The sequence below is a fragment of the Enoplosus armatus genome, chromosome 3 (genome assembly GCF_043641665.1).
Source record: "Enoplosus armatus isolate fEnoArm2 chromosome 3, fEnoArm2.hap1, whole genome shotgun sequence".
In the NCBI taxonomy this organism is placed as follows: Eukaryota; Metazoa; Chordata; class Actinopteri; order Centrarchiformes; family Enoplosidae; genus Enoplosus; species Enoplosus armatus.
Genome location: NC_092182.1, coordinates 2,238,406 through 2,259,461, shown reverse-complemented (window position 1 = coordinate 2,259,461; position 21,056 = coordinate 2,238,406). Strand labels below are relative to the sequence as shown.

General features: G+C 44.8%; 3 protein-coding genes and 1 non-coding gene across 7 annotated transcripts; 1 reads left to right on the top strand and 3 right to left on the bottom strand.

Moving 5' to 3' along the window:
• Positions 1-1,200: 1,200 nt before the first annotated feature.
• On the bottom strand, positions 1,201-3,031 carry tp53rk (TP53 regulating kinase). Its single transcript, XM_070903332.1, has 2 exons — positions 2,818-3,031; positions 1,201-1,757 (listed from the first exon to the last, which is right to left on the bottom strand). Exons 1-2 carry the CDS (start codon positions 3,020-3,022, stop codon positions 1,276-1,278), a joined length of 687 nt encoding a protein of 228 aa, XP_070759433.1. The 5' UTR covers positions 3,023-3,031; the 3' UTR covers positions 1,201-1,275.
• Positions 3,032-5,951: 2,920 nt separating this feature from the next.
• On the top strand, positions 5,952-9,936 carry slc2a10 (solute carrier family 2 member 10). Its single transcript, XM_070902800.1, has 5 exons — positions 5,952-5,955; positions 6,902-8,188; positions 8,425-8,547; positions 9,424-9,559; positions 9,659-9,936. Exons 1-5 carry the CDS (start codon positions 5,952-5,954, stop codon positions 9,747-9,749), a joined length of 1,641 nt encoding a protein of 546 aa, XP_070758901.1. The 3' UTR covers positions 9,750-9,936.
• An 873-nt stretch (positions 9,937-10,809) lies between these two features.
• Positions 10,810-19,411, bottom strand: LOC139282251 (casein kinase II subunit alpha). Of its 4 annotated transcripts, none has more exons than XM_070901839.1 (13): positions 19,268-19,411; positions 19,060-19,171; positions 18,852-18,953; positions 18,619-18,681; positions 17,151-17,201; positions 16,793-16,852; positions 16,428-16,511; positions 16,063-16,173; positions 14,515-14,616; positions 14,115-14,215; positions 13,670-13,818; positions 13,475-13,564; positions 10,810-12,490 (listed from the first exon to the last, which is right to left on the bottom strand). In XM_070901839.1, exons 1-13 carry the CDS (start codon positions 19,366-19,368, stop codon positions 12,372-12,374), a joined length of 1,245 nt encoding a protein of 414 aa, XP_070757940.1. In that variant the 5' UTR covers positions 19,369-19,411; the 3' UTR covers positions 10,810-12,371. The 4 variants fall into 4 exon arrangements, with proteins under 4 accessions (XP_070757940.1, XP_070757943.1, XP_070757941.1 ...); XM_070901842.1 differs by lacking the exon at positions 18,619-18,681 and adding an exon at positions 12,622-12,627; XM_070901840.1 differs by lacking the exon at positions 18,619-18,681 and having other exon boundaries at positions 10,810-12,498; positions 13,450-13,564.
• On the bottom strand, positions 16,955-17,091 carry LOC139283521 (small nucleolar RNA SNORA57). The gene has a single exon (XR_011597324.1). It is a non-coding gene; the product is annotated as a small nucleolar RNA SNORA57 (small nucleolar RNA).
• Positions 19,412-21,056: the final 1,645 nt, after the last annotated feature.

Sequence of the window (21,056 nt, the reverse complement as noted above, 5' to 3'; positions counted from 1 at the left end):
GAGGGGATTTAAAAAGACTAAACACTGAGCTTGATACTTACACAACGACAAAATAACAATGCTCCACACTTACCCCGACAGTGCAAAACAATAACCATGACTTTAATCATCGCCTTCATGCTCTGGAGGCGCTCCATTTGGATTCAGGCGTCGCGCCGTCGGCGCATGATGGAGTGAAAGCAAAACCTTTGGCGCGCCAGTCTCGGCCGAGTGCTGCGCTCTCACCCAGCCCGAAGAGATCCCCCGGACCGAGGGTCACGTGTCACCGAACATGCAGAGCGGGGCTTGGCTGGCAAACATTCAACCTGGCTGCTTTATCCGTGCTGTGTTCTGCTCACACACGCACCTCCTCCCGGACCTTGACCCCCGTGGGCCGGCTGCAACCTCCTTGCACGCCGCTCTGCGGAAATACTGAAAGCGCTGAAAGACTGGAGACTCTCAGCGGTACATCATGTCGTCGCCGAGATGAATCATCTACATTTATTGTACATTTATTGCAGATTCTTCCTGCAGCAAGTTGAGAATCACAGGAACAGCCTTTTACAACCTACACCCAGTCACTGGCAAAGCACTTCAGTAATACAAGTGAACTTTCACACACCTGGAGTCAGCCATGTTGACTTTAGGGGTGGGGGGGTGGGGGGGGCTTCTTTTAGCTGCAAGAGATTTCTCATGAAAAGATCCCTTTAGTCCAAGTAGGCCTTCTTTTCCCTCACAGTCTTAATCATCCAGGAGTAATAAAAGAGAGCTCTGTTCTTTGAAATCTGAAATCTTTTAAAAGGCCACGCCACCAATTTCACAACACATGAAGCCCGGTTGAGTAGTCGAAAGGAGCACTTCTGACAGGTTATTAGAGGTGTGGTTGAGGCGCGGCCCTGCTCCTTAACTTAACTACTTAACTTCAACAGAAAAAAGGTTAGCCTATATGTAACTTAGACAAGTAAAAAAAAAAACTTTTGACTTTTCAACCAAATTCAGCCTGGTTTCATCCTTGACGTTACAATCTCTTTTGACCTGAAGAGCACCAAAGCCATGCACGCTTACTGTAATGTCTGTCTGTAGTAAAAATGTCTATGTAGATTCTTAGTACGTGCAACCACAATTTTTAATCATTTGGCCTTCCGTAACAGAAAACTGCTATTTTCTTACAAAACAAAAGTTTTTTTATTTTATGATATGATACTTTACATACAACAGTCTTTTTGCACAATTACAGCTTTGTAATTCGAAAACATCATTTCCACAGAGGCTTGCCCCTGTGCACAGCGAGGATCATCATCCCACCATCGACCTCTTCCTCCCTCTCAACCGAACCTCGTCGAGCTTTTTAATGACGGCCGGCGACTTCTTGGATGACGCCGCGTAGCTCTTCAGCAGCCTCTCAAACAGCGCCTCTGTGTTGGGGTGGGTACTGAGGAAAGCCTTCTCCAGCACGTACAAGTCCACCCCCTTATCCTCCGGCAGGGCGGAGATGTAACTCAGGCCGAAGTCGATGAGGACCAGGTCGGACTCCCCGTCCTCCGGGCCGCATCTCAGTAGCATGTTGGAGGTGGTCAGGTCTCCATGGATGACGTCCTCATCGTGCATTTTGGCCAGGATCTGGCCCACCCTCTCAACCAGCTGCTCCAGCTCCTTACAAGAATTAGACTGCTTAGTGGATGCAATGTGGTCACGCACAGTCGAGGAACCCACGATTTCCTCCAGGAAAATACAGTGGGATGTGTAGTCCACAAAATAGACTACAGGGGCAGATATGCCTGAGGAGAAGAGAAGTGAAAGGAGAGTCGGATTTAGCAAACTGTATGCTGAGCTCTAAAGGCAAAAGCCACTCATTAAAACTATAAACCTGTGTTTTCCAGTGTTACAGGATGAGGATGACGTTATTCTACATTTTGCTCTCTACCCTGTCTGTGGCTCTCAGTCCCAAGACCATTAGTTCCTACTGAAGATGTAAATCTTTAAAAACAGGTCACCTTTGATTTTTTTTTAAAGGACAAGAATTTCCAAAAACAGCTGGCCAATGCAACTTTACAAAAATGTCACACAAACAGGAGGAAATAGTGCATTTGTTGGGCACTATTTTTAGCGGTGGATTAATACGCATTTGGTGCTCTAGTGAGTAGCAGCAGGACGGTGTATGTGGGACTGGTTCCAGATTCTCAAATGAGACAATTTGCTGTTTTTTCTCTGTTTCATGTCACTGTAGATTGATTATCTTTGGGGGGGGGGGGGGGGTTCTGCTGTTAAGACAAAACAAGCAATATTAAGACGTCACCCGTGGGCTCTGGGAAGTTGACATCTGCATATTTCACTACTTCATGACATCTTATAAACTAAACAATTAATCGATTCATCAGACAGAATCAGTGATGGAAAAAATGAAGTAGGACTGAAGCAGGCTGTATTAAACACTTAAATGTTGCGTTTTATTACCGGGCCTATACTGCCATACTGTGGCCGTCATTTTTGCTAAGGTTGAGTTCGGTGCCCTGGAGGTGTCACAGAGACACAATTAGTGCGCTCAAATTATTTTTCCACCATGACACCTACATGCCTCCGTAGTTGACCACTCACTTCTCACCCGGCAGTTAATTGGTCAACCCCTACTGTCACAGAATCTGACGGGTCCCACATTTTGTTGCAACACCAGCACAGTCTTGCAGTATGAAACACTCTCGTGTTAAAGCCAGCTGAAGTGAATTTAACTACTTGTATTTAACGGTCTTCATTTATTAAGTATTCTGCTCTTCATAAAGACGACTCGGACCTCTACAGTACCAGGTCCAGACCAGCAGAGACGGCCGCTACGAAACTTGCCTGCTCTCCGGCAGCGCAGTATGGAGCGGACCTCCTGGACCGTCCTGCGGTGCGTCAGTTTTTCGTCCAGCACTGGGTGTCTGTAGCGTTTCGGGAACCTTTCTTTCAAAATAGTCGGCTTTCCCAGAAACTCTGCCCGGTACACCCGGGCTTCTGCTCCTTGTTTTAATAACTCTGCTTTAGCGAGGAACTCCGGCACCGCCATGCTCTTCTCCTGAGCCGTGTTTACTTCCGTCTTCCTCGGTGTGCGCCGCGCTGCTGCTTCCTCCGCTCTGTTTCTGCAGGCTGCCACCTAGCGGCCACCACAAGTACACACATATACTACAGAGGGAAACGTCTCACTGCCGTGGCCACATGAAAAGACAGGATTTTACCAGTTACTTCTTACCCTAACATCCCTAAACCTACGCACACACATATATTTAAATGCACATTCGATAATAATAATAATAATTTAAATTGCTTAATTTTATGCTTCACGTTTGCCTTACTTCTAAGAGGCAGGATGCTTACATATAACTTTAATTAACTAGCCTACTTAATGTAGCTACCTTTAATTACACTTTAATAATAATATTAAACTTAATGCTTTAGCAAGTCAGGGCTTACAGAGTTAGCAACCTACTCGTTATACGCACTATTTTCCTACCTCTGTCCTCTTCGTGTTTACATGAAATATATAAGGTACACAATTAAGGGTTTTTCTCAATTTACGTGAGAAGTAAATTGACAAATATACTTGGGAAACATGGTTCAGTCAGATTTGAAGCACAGCGATTCAGTTTGTCTTTGACTAACATGTTCTTCTATTTCTAACAGAGTACCTGTCATTACATTTATTTGGCTATCCTCAGGGAGGAACAGGAAGGACTTGCAATGAGGGAAAATTCAAGCAAAAAAAAAAACCTCAGCTGCTCAGGTGCTCTTCTGTAGCTGAGCCCCTGACCTCTGACCTCCCAGGAAGAAACAAGCACACAGCATGTCACTACAGAGAGCAACACATAAGCCAATAATTATTATTATTTTTATATTTTTTAAATATGGACGTCAAGCAACTACAGGTGTCCCCAAAAAGACCCGAGGCCACCGCGGAGACCTTGGAAGAGGACACATGTAGGAGAGAGGAACAGACAGAGAGGGAGAGACGAGACGAGAGGCTGAAGCACGCACTTAAGGAAGGATGCATTAACAGCAACAACAAGAAAAAGTACCTCAAAAATCCCCCATCATGCAGCAGGCCTGCATGACCTCCCTCACTGTCATACCATACATTTCCTTTCAGTTCTTTCAGTCTAAAAACTAAACTGAAACTACGGACTGCTCCTTTAACCCTGCGCTCGCTCTGAGCTCTGTGTGTGTGTGTGTGTGTGTGTGTGTGTGTGTGTGTGCGTGCGTGCGTGCGTGCGTGTGTGTGTGTGTGTGTGTGTGTGCGTGCGTGCGTGCGTGCGTGTGTGTGTGTGTGTGTGTGTGTGTGCGTGCGTGTGTGTGTGTGTGTGTGTGTGCGTGTGTGTGTGCGTGTGTGTGTGTGTGTGTGTGTGTGCGTGTGTGTGTGTGTGTGTGTGGGGCTTTTCCTTCCTGGGAAAGTTGGATGATTGTCGACCTCTGGCGTCAAAACTTCGCCCAGAAGTCTTCTCCTCCTTGACGCCGCTGCCACGTAGCTCAAACTTCCTGGAGGGGGCCAGAAGTTTTCCAGGAGCATCTCTCTCTCTCTCTCTATCGCCCCCACCTCCTCCTCCTCCTCTGCCGCTCACGGTGACTCCACGTCTCGTAGCCGAAAATATAGAGGCTCACAGCGGATTGAAGGGTCGCCGGAGCCCATCGACGGTGTCCGGGAGAAGGCGATGGAGCGGACCGCTGCGTCTGCTCAGTCACACCGACTCAACGGAGACCGGGCACGGGCTGGACAGTAGGCCGGCTGAAGGAGCAGGCAGCCGAGGTAGACCCAGTGGCGGAATGTAAACTGTAAACAGGTGCTGTATATATTTCCATTCCCTGCCACTTTCCCCCCCCCCCCCCCCCCCCCCAGTCTTTCAGCACCCTGTGTGGCAGCTTGTGAGCGTGTGTGTGTGTGTGTGAGTTACAGTCTAATATTTGTCTTGGTGGTTTTCTGCAAACTGGTGCTAAATCAACGTTCGTATTTGTGATGGATTGTGATGTGTTTCACTATTTTCTGATGTTTTTACAGACACAGAAATTATAATTTAACAATAATCGATTCATCTAGAATGAAAATAATGTTCAGTCGCAGCCCTGAAAGCGAGCAGGAGTGTGATCCTTTCACTGGAGATGCTTCACTGTGATCAATATGTAATGTCTAATATTTATCATTATCATATTTAGTTTTAGTCTTCTGCAGTAGCCGACGGCGGGAGTCCATCCTGTGATCAGACTGTGACTTTAAACCAGCGAGGTGATGAATAATAATAATAACAATAATAATGTAGCACTTTTCAAAACAAACTACTTTCAGGTAAAATAAATGATTTGTTGCTCTGGGGGGCTTTGGGCCACGTCACACAGTCTTCAATCAGCGGCAAGGTTTTCGCTCAGTTGGCACGGAACTCTGCAACTTTCCACTGTTCGGAGCACTTTTCGAACTCCTCGGCCATGTTTGTGCTTAACCTTTGACTGAAAGAGCCGCCGACTCAAGCACCCGAAAGGTTAGAAGAGAGAGCTGCCGGGGTTGAAAGACGTGGACGGGCCGGTGACGACACCGTAAAGGTTCCCGTTCCAGCTTATAGCATCATCATTTTGAGTTTTGGATGTGCAAAGTGGGCTGAACTCGGTCAGTGCTGAGCCAAAAGACACAAAGAGGAATGTCCATCTCTGCCAGTTCATTCACGGAACAGACAAGCTACCTGATTGCTGCGCAGCCGCGTCTTGCGTCGAGCCCGCCTCAAGTGGGCGATCAACGAGGTGGTTGTCATGGCGACGGGGCCGCAACAGGCTCTTGCCGGGGGGGGGGGGGCTCCCTCGTCTTTTCTATCAGCAGGACACAAGACTCTGGAGACTTGTCCGTATTTTCCATTATCACTTTACGATTTTTGCTTAATGTTTCACAGAGGAGGCCTTCTAAGAAATGAATCCAGACCTGCGCAGCCCGCCTGAAATGTGCGTGTGACAGGGCCGAAGCCATGGGTAAGTTAAACTGATGTCAAGCAAGTTGAGTGGCATGGTGTGTGACATGCACAGTGCGACCTGTTTTAAGTGAATGGAAGACAGAGGAATGGTTCATCAGCACTGCAGCTCAGCAGCTCCTTTGCATCTCTGTCAATAGATGCCGCACATGAAAGACTCACTGGTTACTGTGAGGAGCAGCTGCAGAGCAGTTGGGCCGGTGAATGTGTGTCATTCATCGGGAAGCTGACTACAATATGATACAGTAAACTAAGAGACATCATGCGCCTTATTTTTGCAGTTTGATATGTATTGCTTCTGTCTCACGTTTTTGGTATATTAGAAAACATATATATTACTATACTATACTATATTTTTTATTCTGGGACTCCACTAGAGCAGCTCTGCATGATTTACGGTTCATAAAAGTCCTGATGTATCTCCTCCTGGCCCTTTCTGCAGCCCCTCAGCCCCCCCCCCCCCTGTCTGAAACAAGCCGTTTGAGACAAACTGAACAACCTCCAAAAACCTGAAGAGTAGTTCCTGAGCAGAGCGCTCCAATAACTTAAGACAGACTGAGCGGGTGGATGAGGGGCGTCCCTGTACTTGGCGGGTGGTGCTGTGCCTGGAGCAGATGACCTGCTGGGGGGCGTGGCTGAGTGCTGTGACTGTATAGTTGTGACATCACAATCTTACGGAAGTCCTGATGGCACAGTTTCTGAATACGGGCTGTGTTTCATTTCTCCGTGGACCGAGCGTTCTGATACTTTCACAGTATTTATACAGCACCTAGAGCTGCTTTATGATTTAAAAAAAAACCATGGAAATCTCACTTTCTACAATATGGGACCTTTAATGTAAATGTCCCCTCCTTTTTAAATGTGGCAAAACACAATAGAAAATGTATGTCATTTGTTGAGAGTGCTCTTCTCCAAAGGTAAACCCTCTGAATGTTTCCTTCCTCCAGGTAGCTCCATCCCCCTGTTGGCCAGTGTGGTGTCCACTCTGGGCGGCCTGGTCTTTGGCTATGAGATGGGCATCATCTCAGGTGCTTTGCTGCAGCTCAAGGCAGAATTCAGACTCTCATGTGTCCAGCAGGAGGCTCTGGTCAGCTCTTTGTTAATAGGAGCTCTGCTGGCCTCCATCGTGGGCGGCTGCTTGATTGACTATCACGGCCGCAGGAACTCCATCCTCCTCAGCAACGTCCTGATCCTGAGCGGCAGCCTGGTCCTGCTCGTCAGCTCCTACTCTGCACTGGTGGTGGGCAGGATCACAGTGGGCTTCGCCATGTGTATATCCTCCATGTCCTGCTGCATCTTTGTGTCCGAGATGGTTACTCCCGACCGCAGGGGCTTCCTGGTAACACTGTACGAAGCTGGGATCACTGTGGGCATCCTGGCAGCATATGCCATGAACTACATCCTGTCTGACTCTAAAAGAGGGTGGAGGTGGATGTTTGGATTAGCCATTGCGCCGACTTTGGTTCAGCTGGTCTCTATCTGGTTTCTTCCGTCCAGCACTGAGGAGCCTTTACGCCGTAGAGATTGCTTTCAAACTGAAAGAGACCTCATGGGCACTGTCGAAAACCAAGAAGCAGACGACTCAACGGTCAGTTCCAGCTTGGAAAACAAGAAGGTCCAGTACAACAGCATGTACCTCTTCCAGCGTAAGGACAACATGAGGACTCGGACTGTCATTGGCCTCGGACTGGTGCTCTTTCAGCAGTTCACAGGCCAGCCGAATGTTCTCCTCTACGCCTCCACCATCTTCCACTCAGTGGGGTTTCAGAGCAATGCCTCGGCGGTGCTGGCGTCGGTGGGCTTGGGGTTGGTCAAAGTGATTGCTACTCTGACCTCCATGGTGTTTTCTGACAGGGTGGGCAGGAGGCCTCTGCTCATCAGCGGATGCTCTGTCATGGCGCTGTGCCTGATAACCATCGGACTGCTCAGTGGACATTCGTTGATGAACGCCAAGAGGCCTTGCAATTCTGAGGACTTCAGCATTAACAGAACAGATGTACCGCCTTTGATTGTTGGCAATCGGTCAGCTTTTGAGACGCCTTTTGACGAGAGCCAAAGACTCCATAGTAACAGCACCACTCAAGATGAAGACGTAGTGCTCGAGAGAGCGAGACAGCGACCACTGGACACCCCTCTGGCGTCCTCTCCCAGCGTCCATGTCCCCGTTGTGAACTGGATCATTCTTGTGTGTATGATGGCTGTTGTCAGTGCATACTCCGTTGGATTTGGACCAAGTTAGTATAGTCACAAAAAATGTGTCTTTTTTAACTTATTCAAAGATACACGAGGCACGATGTATTCAAATACAACCACACTATCAGCCTAAATTAATACACATTTGGGAGCTGGTAGCATGCAAAGATCCCTAATGTAGCTTTACTCTTTTTAAAACAACATCCGACATAGAACCTCACATTTTCTAGTGCGTCATTCAAGATAGGAAATTAAGCTTTTTTTTGTCTTTGACCAGTGACCTGGCTTCTCCTGAGTGAAATATTTCCGGCTGCCATCAGAGGACGGGCATTCGCATTCACCAACTGCTTCAACTGGGCTGCCAACCTGCTGGTCACGTTCACTTTCTTGAACTTTATCGGTGAGTTTGGCTCGACATTTTGACTTAGTCCCAACTAATAGCATTAAAGATGGTTCTGTTCCATTATCACCTTTTTTTCACCAGCAGATATAACGACCTTGCTAGAAAATACTGCTTCACGCCATTACGCACCGAGCAGAGCGACATCGGCACTTATTTGGAGTCGTTTTTTCCGTCCAATACTTACTCTCCTTTTAGCTCTGCTTTTGGTCTCCACCAGCTCCTGAGAAAAACATCCGTCTCTTCAGCTGCTAAATGCTCCACTATGTTCACCAGCTACTGGCTAACTTTTGTCTGTCTGTCAGCCGTTTGGTGCTGGGTGGTGCACAGTGGGTTTATCAGGGGGGTTTTTTCACTGGAAACTGCTGCTGCTTTGGCTGTGAAACCGGAAACGGCTGAGCTGAAAGATGCTGAAAACAAGGGGGAGGGGAACTGCAGAGACTTCGCATTGAAAAGTGCTCACGAAATGCAAACTGTAAATGACGGAGCAAGGAGTGCAAATGAGTCCACTTTAACATTCAGCCAGTAAGTCCATATTTTTTTTAAAGAAAGATGACAAGTGAGTAATTAAAAAAAGACATATGTGACATTTTGAAGACCATAATTTAAGGCCCTGCGCACTCCCACGGGCGTTTAGACACTGGCTGGTTAGAGCAGGTAGAAGTTGGGTGGAGCTGTGTTGGGAGTTCACCACACTCACTGTGCTGTTCACTTGGGGACATTTGGCTCATTAAAACACAAGTGTAACTAACACCACTGATAACGGGCTGCACTCCCATTAGGCGCTGCAGTTCCAGAGACCCTGGAAACGTTACATTTCCTGGCATGCCTCTCCTGACGGCCAGCAGAGGGTGAACTGTGTTTTTAAATCAACAGATGCGGTCGGTCTGTCGGGGATGTTTCTTCTGTATGGGGCGAGCGCCGTGGCGGCCGTAGTTTTCTTCTACGTCATGCTGCCAGAGACCAAGGGGAAGACTCTGGGGGAGATAGACAAGGAGCTGTGTTTGAACAGGTAGGATCTGCTGTATGCTTGACTGATGAAATGCTCGATGTCACGTCAGGTGACGCATGCCGAGGCGCTGATGTGTTTGTCCTTGGCCTCGTTTTGCAGGTTTTACCGCAGGAGGGACTGCTGTGGCATCATGAGCAACACTTCCCCTCAGTACCAGAGAGTGCACTGTCAAGTTAGCACCTCAGGGTGATTCACTTGATATTACCATGGCTACGGGCATCACTCAAGTGTTTCGGCACACAGAAGAATAAAGTGAGAGAGAACAAAGTCAACCATCCCATTGACTTTGACAAAAAAAGACTGACAGCAACTTTACTCTGTTGCACTTTGAAATATATTGAAATATGTGTGGTAGCTTTTGTGAAACATGTTAATAAAGTGCGTTTTCCAAGTGTTGCATTTTTTGGTTGTTGCTGTGCACGTTTGCATTTGAAAGTGATAGTTGTGGTCAGCAGTAGTCTTCAAACATTCTCCTAACTTAATGGTCACATTTGCAGCATTTTACAGTCGTGTCAGTACTTTTGGAAGGGACAACTTCACAGCCAGCATGGGCATCGAGGAATCATTACAGCAACTCCCAATGCATTAGAAATAACGTATTAAGTACAGTGTTTCCCCACCTTTTTCTTACGGGACCCTATTTTCCCCATTGTACATATACTGGCGACCCCCACCCACATACAACTACGATTATTACAATTATAAAAAGTCACCTACTTCTTTTGAAATATCTTTATGTACATTTCATTATATTAATTGCATAAAACAGTAACAGCACAGAACAATTAACCTAAATAGGGGACTTTGTTTTGTAAAACCAGCAATTTGTATACATTTCTATTTCCTGTGGATATTGCAATGTATCAGCGGATTCGTCCTTATATATATATATATTTTTAAGAACACAATTCTATGCCCGTATTATGATTTTCTTTTCATTTCACTATCATACAGAAGTTTTAATAGTCCTCGCAGCCTGGCTTTATAATAAATAAAGATAAACTTCTAAAATAACCCTTAGTTTAGTTGTCGTCTTAAAGAGGGCTTCACAACGCCCCTATGGAGCTTTGGCGACCCATGATGGGGGTCGGGACCCTCAGGTTGGGAACCACTGTATTAAGAGACTTGGGGAAAAAACTCTGAGCTTACCCTTTAAAACATAGCATTATGGTGTTAAAATGAGTGCGTACGATGAGATTAGTGTGGGCGAGAAGAGCGGTGCGAACATGATGGACAAATCAAGTCAGATGTACCTGATAAATAAAACACGTGTTTATTTACACAAATATTCTCAAATACTAGTCTTCTACATAAGGACATAAAAATATATACAGTGATGTAGGGACTCAAACTGCTCCGTTCTCAGGTCAATGTATACATGTTCTGATTTATTTGCATTTTCAGGTTTTGAAAATGGAAAAAAAAGAAAAGAAAAAAAAAAAGATGCGTATGTACAGCAGGGTCTAAAACTTACACTTTCAAACTCTGGCACTAAAACACTGGGGAGGGGGGGAGGGGGGGGTACTCTACCCTTCAAGTGCTATTCAACATTTCAACTTCAAACCTTCCCTCAACATGTCGGTGAAAGCCAGCTAGCTGTATTACTCATCACAAAGCTTACCCATGTCCCTGCGCTTCACAGAACGCTCCACCCACACTAACAGCACTTCAGTCACCTGCAGAGGATTATTGTATCGCGTTGCCATCTTTTTTTCACTAGGACCCACATTGTCAACCTGCGTGACAGCATCTCTGTGAGTAACTCCCACAAAACAAAACTAGGTTTGGTCAGTCTCTTCTTCCAACCGAGTAAACTTTGGTTATGTCTTGAAGTAATTCAAGAAAAGCCACTTGAAGTAATTCAAGGAACTGGAAAGCAGCACGTTTGAGAAATCATTTCTTCGAGAACCTGAATGAACCTTACCTGGCTTCTTAAGAGATCGTAGTACAACACTAGAGTTGATCAAACCACTTGATGGTGATGAACCTTATCCAGCAGTCCAGAACATTTTCAATACAAAACAAATAAACAACGGATGATGTGACGGGGGGGGGGTGACTGGTGATCTGGTTTGGTAAGAAAGGCAAGACAAAACTACTCAGGCAGAGAAAGTGTTGAAGTGTCATTGTGTTCACATACACCTGGAGGACAGAACAGCACCAAACACTTCCAAAATGCTGCGATCTGGAGGTTGTTTAGACTCATCTGGGGAGGTAAATTAAGTGTTGTCATCAGGTCTGGTTTTTGATGATGCTGCAGTAGTAAACTATACAGGATGTGCTCCTTTTGGTCCTGATGGCCAACATCTTTCTTTTGCCTTCTGCTGATGGACTTATGGACCACTGCCTTCACACTCCAAACTAAAAAACACACAGTGGGGGGGGGGGGCTGTTGAGACCCCGAATCAGCCATGGATGACAGTCGCTCTTGGACTCACCACACACAAAACACACACCCCTTTGTATTCACTACAGCTTGTGGTAGAATGAAAGGAATACCTGTATATTTCAAATTACACAGAACATTCATTTCAGATGTCAGGTTAAAACGTTCATTCGGGGAGGAAAAGGAACGGGGAAAAACATCTCTCTTTTCTTAGACGACAGCGTCCTCCAGCCAGGAGGCTGGTGAGGCGCGGTCACACTGAGTTAGGTTGGATGTGGTGAGGGCTGGCAGAGTGGCACCTGTCGAGTTCCCCCCCCCCCACACCCCCACCCCGCCCCGCCCCACCCCGGGCTGGGTGGTGGTGGAAGTGGGAGAGACTGGGGGGAGGAGGGAGGGGAGATTTGTGTGGATTTGGGGGTTGAGGTGTCACTGCGGGGCGCCGGCAGCAGTGGGCACCGGGGTGCTCAGGGCGTTGGTGGTAGCAGACAGGACCGGCGATCCAGTGAGAGGGCCCAGGGCAGTGGAGGCTGGCAAGGCAGAGATACCTGAGGAGGGGGGGGGGGAGAAGTCAGAGAGACAGTTAGAAAACTAATGCAACATACTGTATGTTCGGTCACCAGACAAACATGTGCATGCGTCGAGGTTTCTGCCTCTTAAAAAGGACATTTTTCCTTACCACCGTCTCCATAGTGCTTGCTCGTGGTGGGAACTTTCGAGTCTCTGTAAATTATATTATAAAGAGTCGGTCTAGAACTGCTCTACATGTAAAGTGTCATGAGATGACTTTTGTTGTGATTTGAAGCTATATAAATAAAACTGGAGAAATTGCAGTTGGTCAAAAATTACCCTCAACAGAAAAAAAAGATACCATGTTGGTCATGAGGACAGTCATTGGCTTCAGTCAACACGCAAAACAAAGCTAAATGTAAACACTGTTGAAAAAGAAATTGTGTGTGTCTGCGTGAGAGAGGTGGATAGTTACAGCCCCCTAAAACATCCATGATTCCAATCATAAGTCAAGAAATGTCTATCTCTTAAGGGAAAATGGTTCAATTCTTTCCAACAGCCAGTGTCTTTGTAGTTTGGACCATCATTCCTATTGATTATGACAGTTTGCTCCTATTAAAGCCCAGTTTACAACAATGTGAACCACTTACTTTGAAGGGAAGACCAACATCAAATGTGACCAAAATTGACATCAGAATGTATCTATTGAATTGTGCGTGATAAAAGTTGAACCAGGAAGCAGCTGTGCAAGATTTGAAGGACGTTTACAAGAACAGTAACTTTAAATGTTGGCCTTTGTTTTCAATTCCAAATCAAGTGTCTTAGATAATCTGGTTAAACTGCGGAGATATCTAAATATGTCTGATCACTGGAGTGGTTTGCCAGAGTAAAACTCTGCTCCAAGACCTAAGTATATTGGTAAAATAAAATGTGAACATAAGACACATGTGGGGTCAGATCTTTAGTACAGTCTAGATGGTGGGGCAGCAGAAGCCCTTCATGGCATTTGCATGTGTTCTCACCAGTGATCATGCTGGCTGAGCTAACAGCTGTGTTCCCACTGGGCAGGTTGGCCGATCCGGCCGCGCGAGACTGATCTTTCACAATGGGATCTAGAGGAACAACAAAAACAAAGAAATCACGTATCTTGTCATTGCCACCGATTGTCACTCTTACTAAAAAATTATTTATTTTTTTTTTAAATAGGGAGGGCTTACAGAAGTAAGGGTGATCCATGGCCTCGCGGGCAGTCAGCCGGGCCTGGTGGTCGTAGCGTAGTAGCTTGTCCAGGAAATCCAGAGCCTCAGGGCTGACCAGGTGCTGGTTCTCACTGTGGACAAAACGCTCCCACCGCTTACGAGAATGCCTGAAGGAAAAAAAGAAATTTAACAAAAAAAACACCCCACTGAATACTAATATCAATTTACACTGAAGAAAGGAGGACACAGGAAGACGGGTGCAACGATCACAACCACAGAGCAGCAAGACATACATGGTGTATCTGTGGAGCAGGGATGAACTTGGAATAATGTTAAGTTCACTGTTGACAGTATGTAGTTCTTTTTCTCCAACATAAGTTCTAAGAATAGTTACAAAACTAAAACCTGCATAGCCAAGCCATCATCATCATCATCACCATGTGACTGCAGTGACAACTCTCACCGTCCCAGAATGTCATTGAAGCGAGGTTCCAGCTCAATATTGTACTTGTCGATGTAGTCGTAGAGGTCTTCAGTCCCCAGAACCTTGGCTATTCTCACCAACTGCAGGAGCACAAACAAGGAACAAACTTGTAGTTCAGTGCTGTACGACAGATTAACCCTTTCAGACACTAACAACCATTGAAACCAGAAAGTACTGGGTGGTCGCCACTCTCATGAGATCTGTGGCCAGAAATGCCATTCCATACATGTCAATGCTGTTTAAAAAAATAATAATGAGGGAATAAAAATAACACAGTAACAGAAAGTCTGCCGAAATACATCAGCCATCGGCTGGTAAGGGGCTGACGCTGGCCAGCAGGGTCATTTTGCCCTCTCAACCAACCCTGCCGTGCGTTTACCTGGTCGTAGTTGTCATGGCCGTGGAAGAAGGGCTCCTTCCTGAAGATCATGCTCGCCAACATACAGCCTAAGCTCCACATATCCAGACTGTAGTCATACATCTGAAACACACACAATATTAGTCTCAAAGGGAGCACAGATATGATGAAAGCAGAGAAATCTAATTTCCCTGAGCAACTCCGTGATATCCAGCCGGACACTTTAAATGAGCACTGGTGTGTCATGAAGTATAGATGCATAAATGATGCAGTTCCCTTCAGGCAATCAGAAACAAGCATGTGACCCCATTTGAACCTGCAACTGCAGCAGGTACTGTGTGGTTGTGATAACACCAAAGACTCAGTGGATGGTGTGCATCGCATAACCAACATTAGTTAAATCCAGTGTTTCCCCAACATAAAGCTGCCTGTGGCACCCTGACAGTTTTATCATGGAAGCCGTGTAAACACATAATTATAATAATCTCATTTTGAAATCTTAATTCATAAAAAGGTGAGTCATGAGGTGCAGGGAAAAGAACCAGGACTGTCGTGAATATTGATAAAAAGGTCCCATTGTGGTCCCAAAGTGAGATGTCCATGTCTTGTCTGATTATAAAGCAGCTCTAGGTGCTGTACAAATACTGTGAAAGGAGCAGAACGCTCAGTCCACGCATAAATGCACACAGCCCGTATCCAGAAACTGCCATCAGGACTTCTGTAAGGTTGTGATGTCACAACTATACAGTCATTGCACTAAGCCACGCCCCCAGCAGGTCACCTGGGACCTTTAACTGTTTCTAATGTGTTCAGATGGTTATTTTTCCACAGGAATATTACCACCCATAAAGTGCAGTCCATTCAGACAGCAATAATGAACTGTGAAACATCATCACCCCCAGCAGCATTATTGTTAGAATGATATGTGTAAGGGATTATATTATCCACCATCTGTTATGGATACCTTTTCTGATACATATACAGGGTCTGTACAGCTTTTTAAACTTTAACCACTATGGAAAAACCATGGTACCTAAACCAAATATTTCCATTCTGGGAGCAAACTGAAAAAAAGCCCCCTTTTCATTTTGGAGCCAATGTCAGTCATTCTAGCCCGATCCACTCCGCGTGTGGTGTGAGATGCCAGGAGACAAACAAAAATGATGACGGGATCGTTTAAGTTCAAATATTAAATTATTTTTTGTTTACATGAGTTATTGTGTAGATTAAACACCAGATTATGTTGAAAATCAAGCATTTTTAAAAGGAGTATATTCAAATTCAAGCATATTCTAATCTTGAAAACATAAACAGTAAAAAATTAAGCATTTTCCAAACTTTCAAGACTTTGTACGAACCCTGAATATAAAAATGTCAGTAGCTTTGAGATGTACCATCTACAAGTCCCTACTCCCCTCTGAAACACTGACATTTGACCAGCAGTGTCTCAGAATGTGTGTGTGACAGGTAATCAAGACCAATGCAAGGCACAGGGCTGACCAGAAAGATCTCCTCCAATACCTATGAGATAGTTAAATCCACCTAGCGAATACTAGCCCACGGCTGTACCTGATAGTCCACCAGGAGCTCGGGTCCTTTAAAGTAGCGGGAGGCGACTCTGACGTTGTACTCCTGTCCTGGGTGGTAAAACTCAGCCAGACCCCAGTCAATAAGGCGCAACTGCAGACAGAGAACTTAAGCAGTTAGCACCTACAACCAGACAGCGCATATATTAGTGTTCAACACAGCAAAATAAATGAACATTAACTTATTTTTTATTATTATGTCTCATTTTGAATTAATGAATCCAAGCACACAGTGAAAAAGAACAGAAGTAGAGACAGTCAAACAAACGTGGTTCATAGTTACATTTAATAATTCAGGTGCCTTTGTGTTTGGGCTTTGGGGAGACAGCGACTGTCTTCATCACTCACCTTGCGGTGTTCATGATCAATCATCACGTTATGTGGCTTCACATCTCTATGCATGATTCCCATGCTGTGGCAGTAGTCCAGGGCCTACAGACAAGAGCAATGGGACGTTGTTATCCATCAGTCTAATTCCAAAACAGCAAGAGATTACAAGATGCAGCTGCCTACTACACAACACACACAATATTGATGGCCTAAACAGAGGCTTGGTACCATACAAGCACAAAAACCCAGAAATCCAAGAAAAACAAGGACTTTTTTCAAAAGACAACCAGTCTTGTTTGAGGACTTAATGCTTCGCCACCCTCAGGACGTTTAGAGGTTATAGATTATGAGCTGAGAAGCAGCTCAACCGCGGGAGGACTCACCTTGAGGATCTCGTACATGTAGAACCGGATGTCATAGTCTGTCAGGGTCTGGTACAGTTGCTGGAGAACCAAACAAGATCATCAGGCTTTCTATAGTAACGTCTCGCAGTAAACAGACCGCACACATTCACGCAACAGTTAAAAAGCACTCACGGCCTATGAGAATGTGCCAGAGATTGAGGATAGAACCAGAACATGGTAGTTTTTCTGGCACCGAAGACATAGCACTGGACTTTCATGTTCCTCCATCACATACACACACGTGTACCGGAAAACGACGAGTATGCCAAGAAAGGAGGTTTCCATAATCTTACACGACAAAGTTCTACAGGAGTTAAAGAAGAAGTTAAGTTCCTACCTTGAAGTCTGTGTTGTTAACATGTTCAAAGACCAAGGCGGGCGTCCGAGACTGAAAAACAAAAAAGGTTGTGTATTTAATATGTTGCAGTGTCTACCAACAATATCTACTACTAGATCCAGTTCGACTCATCTATTTGCCTGAAACAACAACACTGTCACAGAATAAAGCACTAATGCAAACTCTGTACGAACTAACCAGGCAGCCACACTGTGAGCAACACTATGGCCGAGTCTCTAAATGGCGTAAGCAAGGAAATTCAGCCGGGATGTGGACCACCAGCTTCACCACTGATGAAGTGGAATACAGCCAGTCAGAGCTTCAATATTTTTGCATTTTGATTTTAAACTGCTTACGTGCTTTCATTTAATGGTATGTAATTAGCACTTGCTGGCTAGCTAATTGTGTTAGGACACTAAACATTAGAAAAACACATTAGTCAGAAACATTATAGCTGCTGACCATTCACGAGTCTCTGGCCACACCAACAAATGGTCACTTGTTGCTTACAGTGAGGACGAGAGTTGCAACTAACCAACCAAGGTCTCAAAACGGCTTTCTCAGAGCAACAATCAAAGGGTTTGGGTTTCTTAAAAAAAAGCAGAGCATCATAAAGGTGTTTCTACTTTATGAATGTCTTGTGATTTATCATCAGCATGGTCTGCAAATGTTTTGTTTCATCGGATCAACAGTCCAATATCCAAAGATATTCAAATTACAATATTAAACAAAAGAGTAGAAACCACATATTTGAGAAGCTACAACAAATGTTTGGTATTTTTCTTTGACAAATAGCCAATGAAATCATCAAAATTGTTGATTAATTTTGACTAAATTGTGTCAGCTCGTCAGAGGACAAGCGAACCAGTGAGATTTATTTACCAACAGTGTCATTGAGTTTTCTGTCTCCTTTTCCACCTCTGCAGGTGTCCTTTTCATTTATTCCCTAATCCATTCAAACATCAGTCAACAGTAAATACAAAGAACAACAGGATGACGGTTGTTCCCTTGTGTGTAAAAATTGCTTTTCAAACGCCACCATCATTTTTTTTTTTTTTTTTTTTTTTTTTTTTAAATTGTCTTCATTCTAATTTGCCTAGTCGTCACAGTTATGAAATGCTGAGGAAACACAAAACACAGGAATGCGCAAAAGGGACTTTTAGTTCCTAGTTTAGTTGAAGACTTCACTACCTCTGGTTCCATAGTTCCTGGGACTTACTAACTGTAAAGGACTAATGAGGTTTTGAGCATCACGCAACTGGGAAAAAACCTCTGGCAGAAATCTTAAATTTGAAACAACATAGATTTTGAATGATTATGGTGGCACGCCTGTTTCATTATAATATAACAGGGTACAGGCACTGTTGTTCCATTCTTTGAGATCCCTGACACAACATAGGAATACGAGGCTGTATAATTGCTTAAATGCATCTAACTAACTTAGAGCCATAGCTGGCTAAGTACTTACAGACACATACTTCCCAAGCCCAAGTGAAATCGATAAGCTTGCACAGCTGGTAGGCTCATCACGCTATTGGTACAGTAATGATATTTCAGAACCCCAACATACAGTTTATGTTTTTATAAAATGTAAAATCATGTCAACAGGAAAACGCAAACAATACGTAATTTAAATATGGCCTCCGCTGTACTCCTGACCAAAGAATCTGGTGTTTTTACAAATTAATACATTATACTTACTACAGGGTCTTTCACAATATCAATGAGGGATATTATGTTTGGACCTCCACGTAGGTTCTCCAAAATCTTGATCTCACGCTTGATTTTCTTTTTCTTCACGGGCTAAAGGGGAAAAGAATGAGGCCGAGTTATTGAAGTGGGAGGAAAGCATTCAAATTCAATTTGAGGCACTGACTCAATCTAGGCCTCTGTCTCTGTATAGATTTACCTTGAGTATCTTCACCACCACCTTCTCATTATTGGTGATGTTGATTGCCTCAAAGACTTCGCTGTACTTGCCACGCCCTAGCTTCCGCACCAACTGAAAGTCATCCTGATTCCTGTGAACGTGATATAAACAACCAAACATCAGCCGGGTTGAGGAGTTGTCCATCAGCATGCTGCAAATGTTGTGCGAGGGTCAATAAAGTATTTACCCCCATTCAACCACGTGGGACTCATAGTCCCAGTACTCCCTGGGCCGGTGAGTGTTGACCTCTGTGTACACTCGGGCCCGGCTTGGCACGGGTCCTGACATGTCCGACAGCTTGGCAGAGGTGGTGGGGAGATTTTACTGCAGCAGAGAACCGTTGGAGTGCAGGGAGGATGGGTGGGAGGGAGGGAGGAAGGAAGAGGAGGGAAGGTAGGGGATGAGGGGAGTTGATCCCAACAGGGCAAGGGGGTTTGGGGGGGGCTTTGCCTGAGGACGGGGGGAGGGGCCACCAGGGGCACGGTGGGATAGCTGAAAGAAGTTGGGAGAGGAGATTAAAGAAATTGATTTCCTTACGCATACTGCTACATCACAAGTGTCTGCAATGTCACCATCCAGCAGGCTTACAATGATATCCAATAGAGAAAAAAGCCACAAACCCTCATACCAGTGAATGTTTGACTTTGTGCCTAACTAAATGTATCGGTCATGAGATTTACTCTACCTCTCTGTTGCTAAAACCATCTGTTGACAGCGACGACAACACTGAGCTGGAGGATAAAAGGCTAACTAAAGCCAACAAACCCTCTAATTCCCACTACTGTTTAGCTTTGTCTCACTAAGTGAATGTGATGCAGTGTAGGGATGATTACTTCAAATATATCATGAGTGACCCAGAGACACTCAAGTATCTCAAGTCCAGTTATCGGATCAACAGGAGGATTGCTGCAGCATACACGGGCACTGTACCAGACTGTTGTGGTCAGGAGGGAGCTGAGCCTGTTACCAAGCTCACAAATTGTGCTCTAACCTTCACCTATTGTCATGACAGAGTAGTGACCAGACAGAAGTGGCCAAAATGAGTTCCAGCTCTGGTTGAGTGTTCGTTTCACACTGCGGTTTAAACATCACCACTGACTCCCACTGACAGCCTGTTGAATTACTAAACCAGGAAGAGATAAGCTGTGTAATTATTGATCTCATTCAAACCGCCAAAACCATTCTGTGAATGACAAACCACTGACAGAACCATCAGATTAACTTAACACTTGACTCTATTTCCAACCCACGTCAAGTAAGTAAGACTGAACAATGGAAGAACATTTCCACACTTCTGAAAATAAGGACAACATGTGCAGTATAAGGTCTGCTTTAAAATCCTTCCTTACTACACAATATATTTACACAGCATTTTTACTAACTTGAGATAAGAAATGACTTTTTATTGTCCTGCCTGGTGTATGAGGCTAATTTCAATCAATAGAGTGCTGAGCAATAGGAGTTTCACCTAAATTGCAGACGATATACTTTCAGTTGCCTGTTTATTGGGTACGCCTAATAAAAGCTAAAACTAACGCAGGTTAATACAGTACTGCAATCAGCCCTGCCTTAATAAAAGGTTATTATGTTCAGTTTTGTTGAAATGTATACTGACGGGTGTTTCTGTTACTTTGTCCTTCCCATGTATATAAATGAGGGTAGGCAGGTATCAGAAACACCTCTCTATGACGCAATACAGTTCAAGAGCACCACAAACTACATCCTCCAAAATGATCACACAGTTGAATCAACACCTCTCTGAAACAGTTTCAACATAATCTGAACATTATAACTCTCAACATAGGTCGGATTTATAGAGGTCTGTTACATTAGTCTTAGTTTATTAGGCACACCTAGCTGACAACTGAGTTTAGTCAGTAGAATTTTTACACGCATGCCTATTAATTGTCCTTCACGTTGATTTTTTCCCCCACTAAGTATTTGCGCGCACATTCATCTGCAGCTTGGCTGACACA

Bases quoted from the DNA above. Each gene is read 5' to 3' on its own strand.
- tp53rk (XM_070903332.1), bottom strand. From the start codon at position 3,022: ATGGCGGTGCCGGAGTTCCTCGCTAAAGCAGAGTTATTAAAACAAGGA. The intron at 1,758-2,817 runs GCAAGTTTCGTA...TCTTCTCCTCAG, and splicing joins ACTGCGCTGCCGGAGAGCAG to GCATATCTGCCCCTGTAGTC.
- slc2a10 (XM_070902800.1), top strand. The intron at 8,189-8,424 runs GTTAGTATAGTC...GTCTTTGACCAG, and splicing joins CTCCGTTGGATTTGGACCAA to TGACCTGGCTTCTCCTGAGT. The intron at 8,548-9,423 runs GTGAGTTTGGCT...TTAAATCAACAG, and splicing joins CACTTTCTTGAACTTTATCG to ATGCGGTCGGTCTGTCGGGG.
- LOC139282251 (XM_070901839.1), bottom strand. From the start codon at position 19,368: ATGTCAGGACCCGTGCCAAGCCGGGCCCGAGTGTACACAGAGGTCAAC. The intron at 18,682-18,851 runs GTAAGTATAATG...CTGTACCAATAG, and splicing joins ATATTGTGAAAGACCCTGTA to CGTGATGAGCCTACCAGCTG. The intron at 16,853-17,150 runs GTAGGAACTTAA...TTGGTTCTCCAG, and splicing joins TTAACAACACAGACTTCAAG to CAACTGTACCAGACCCTGAC.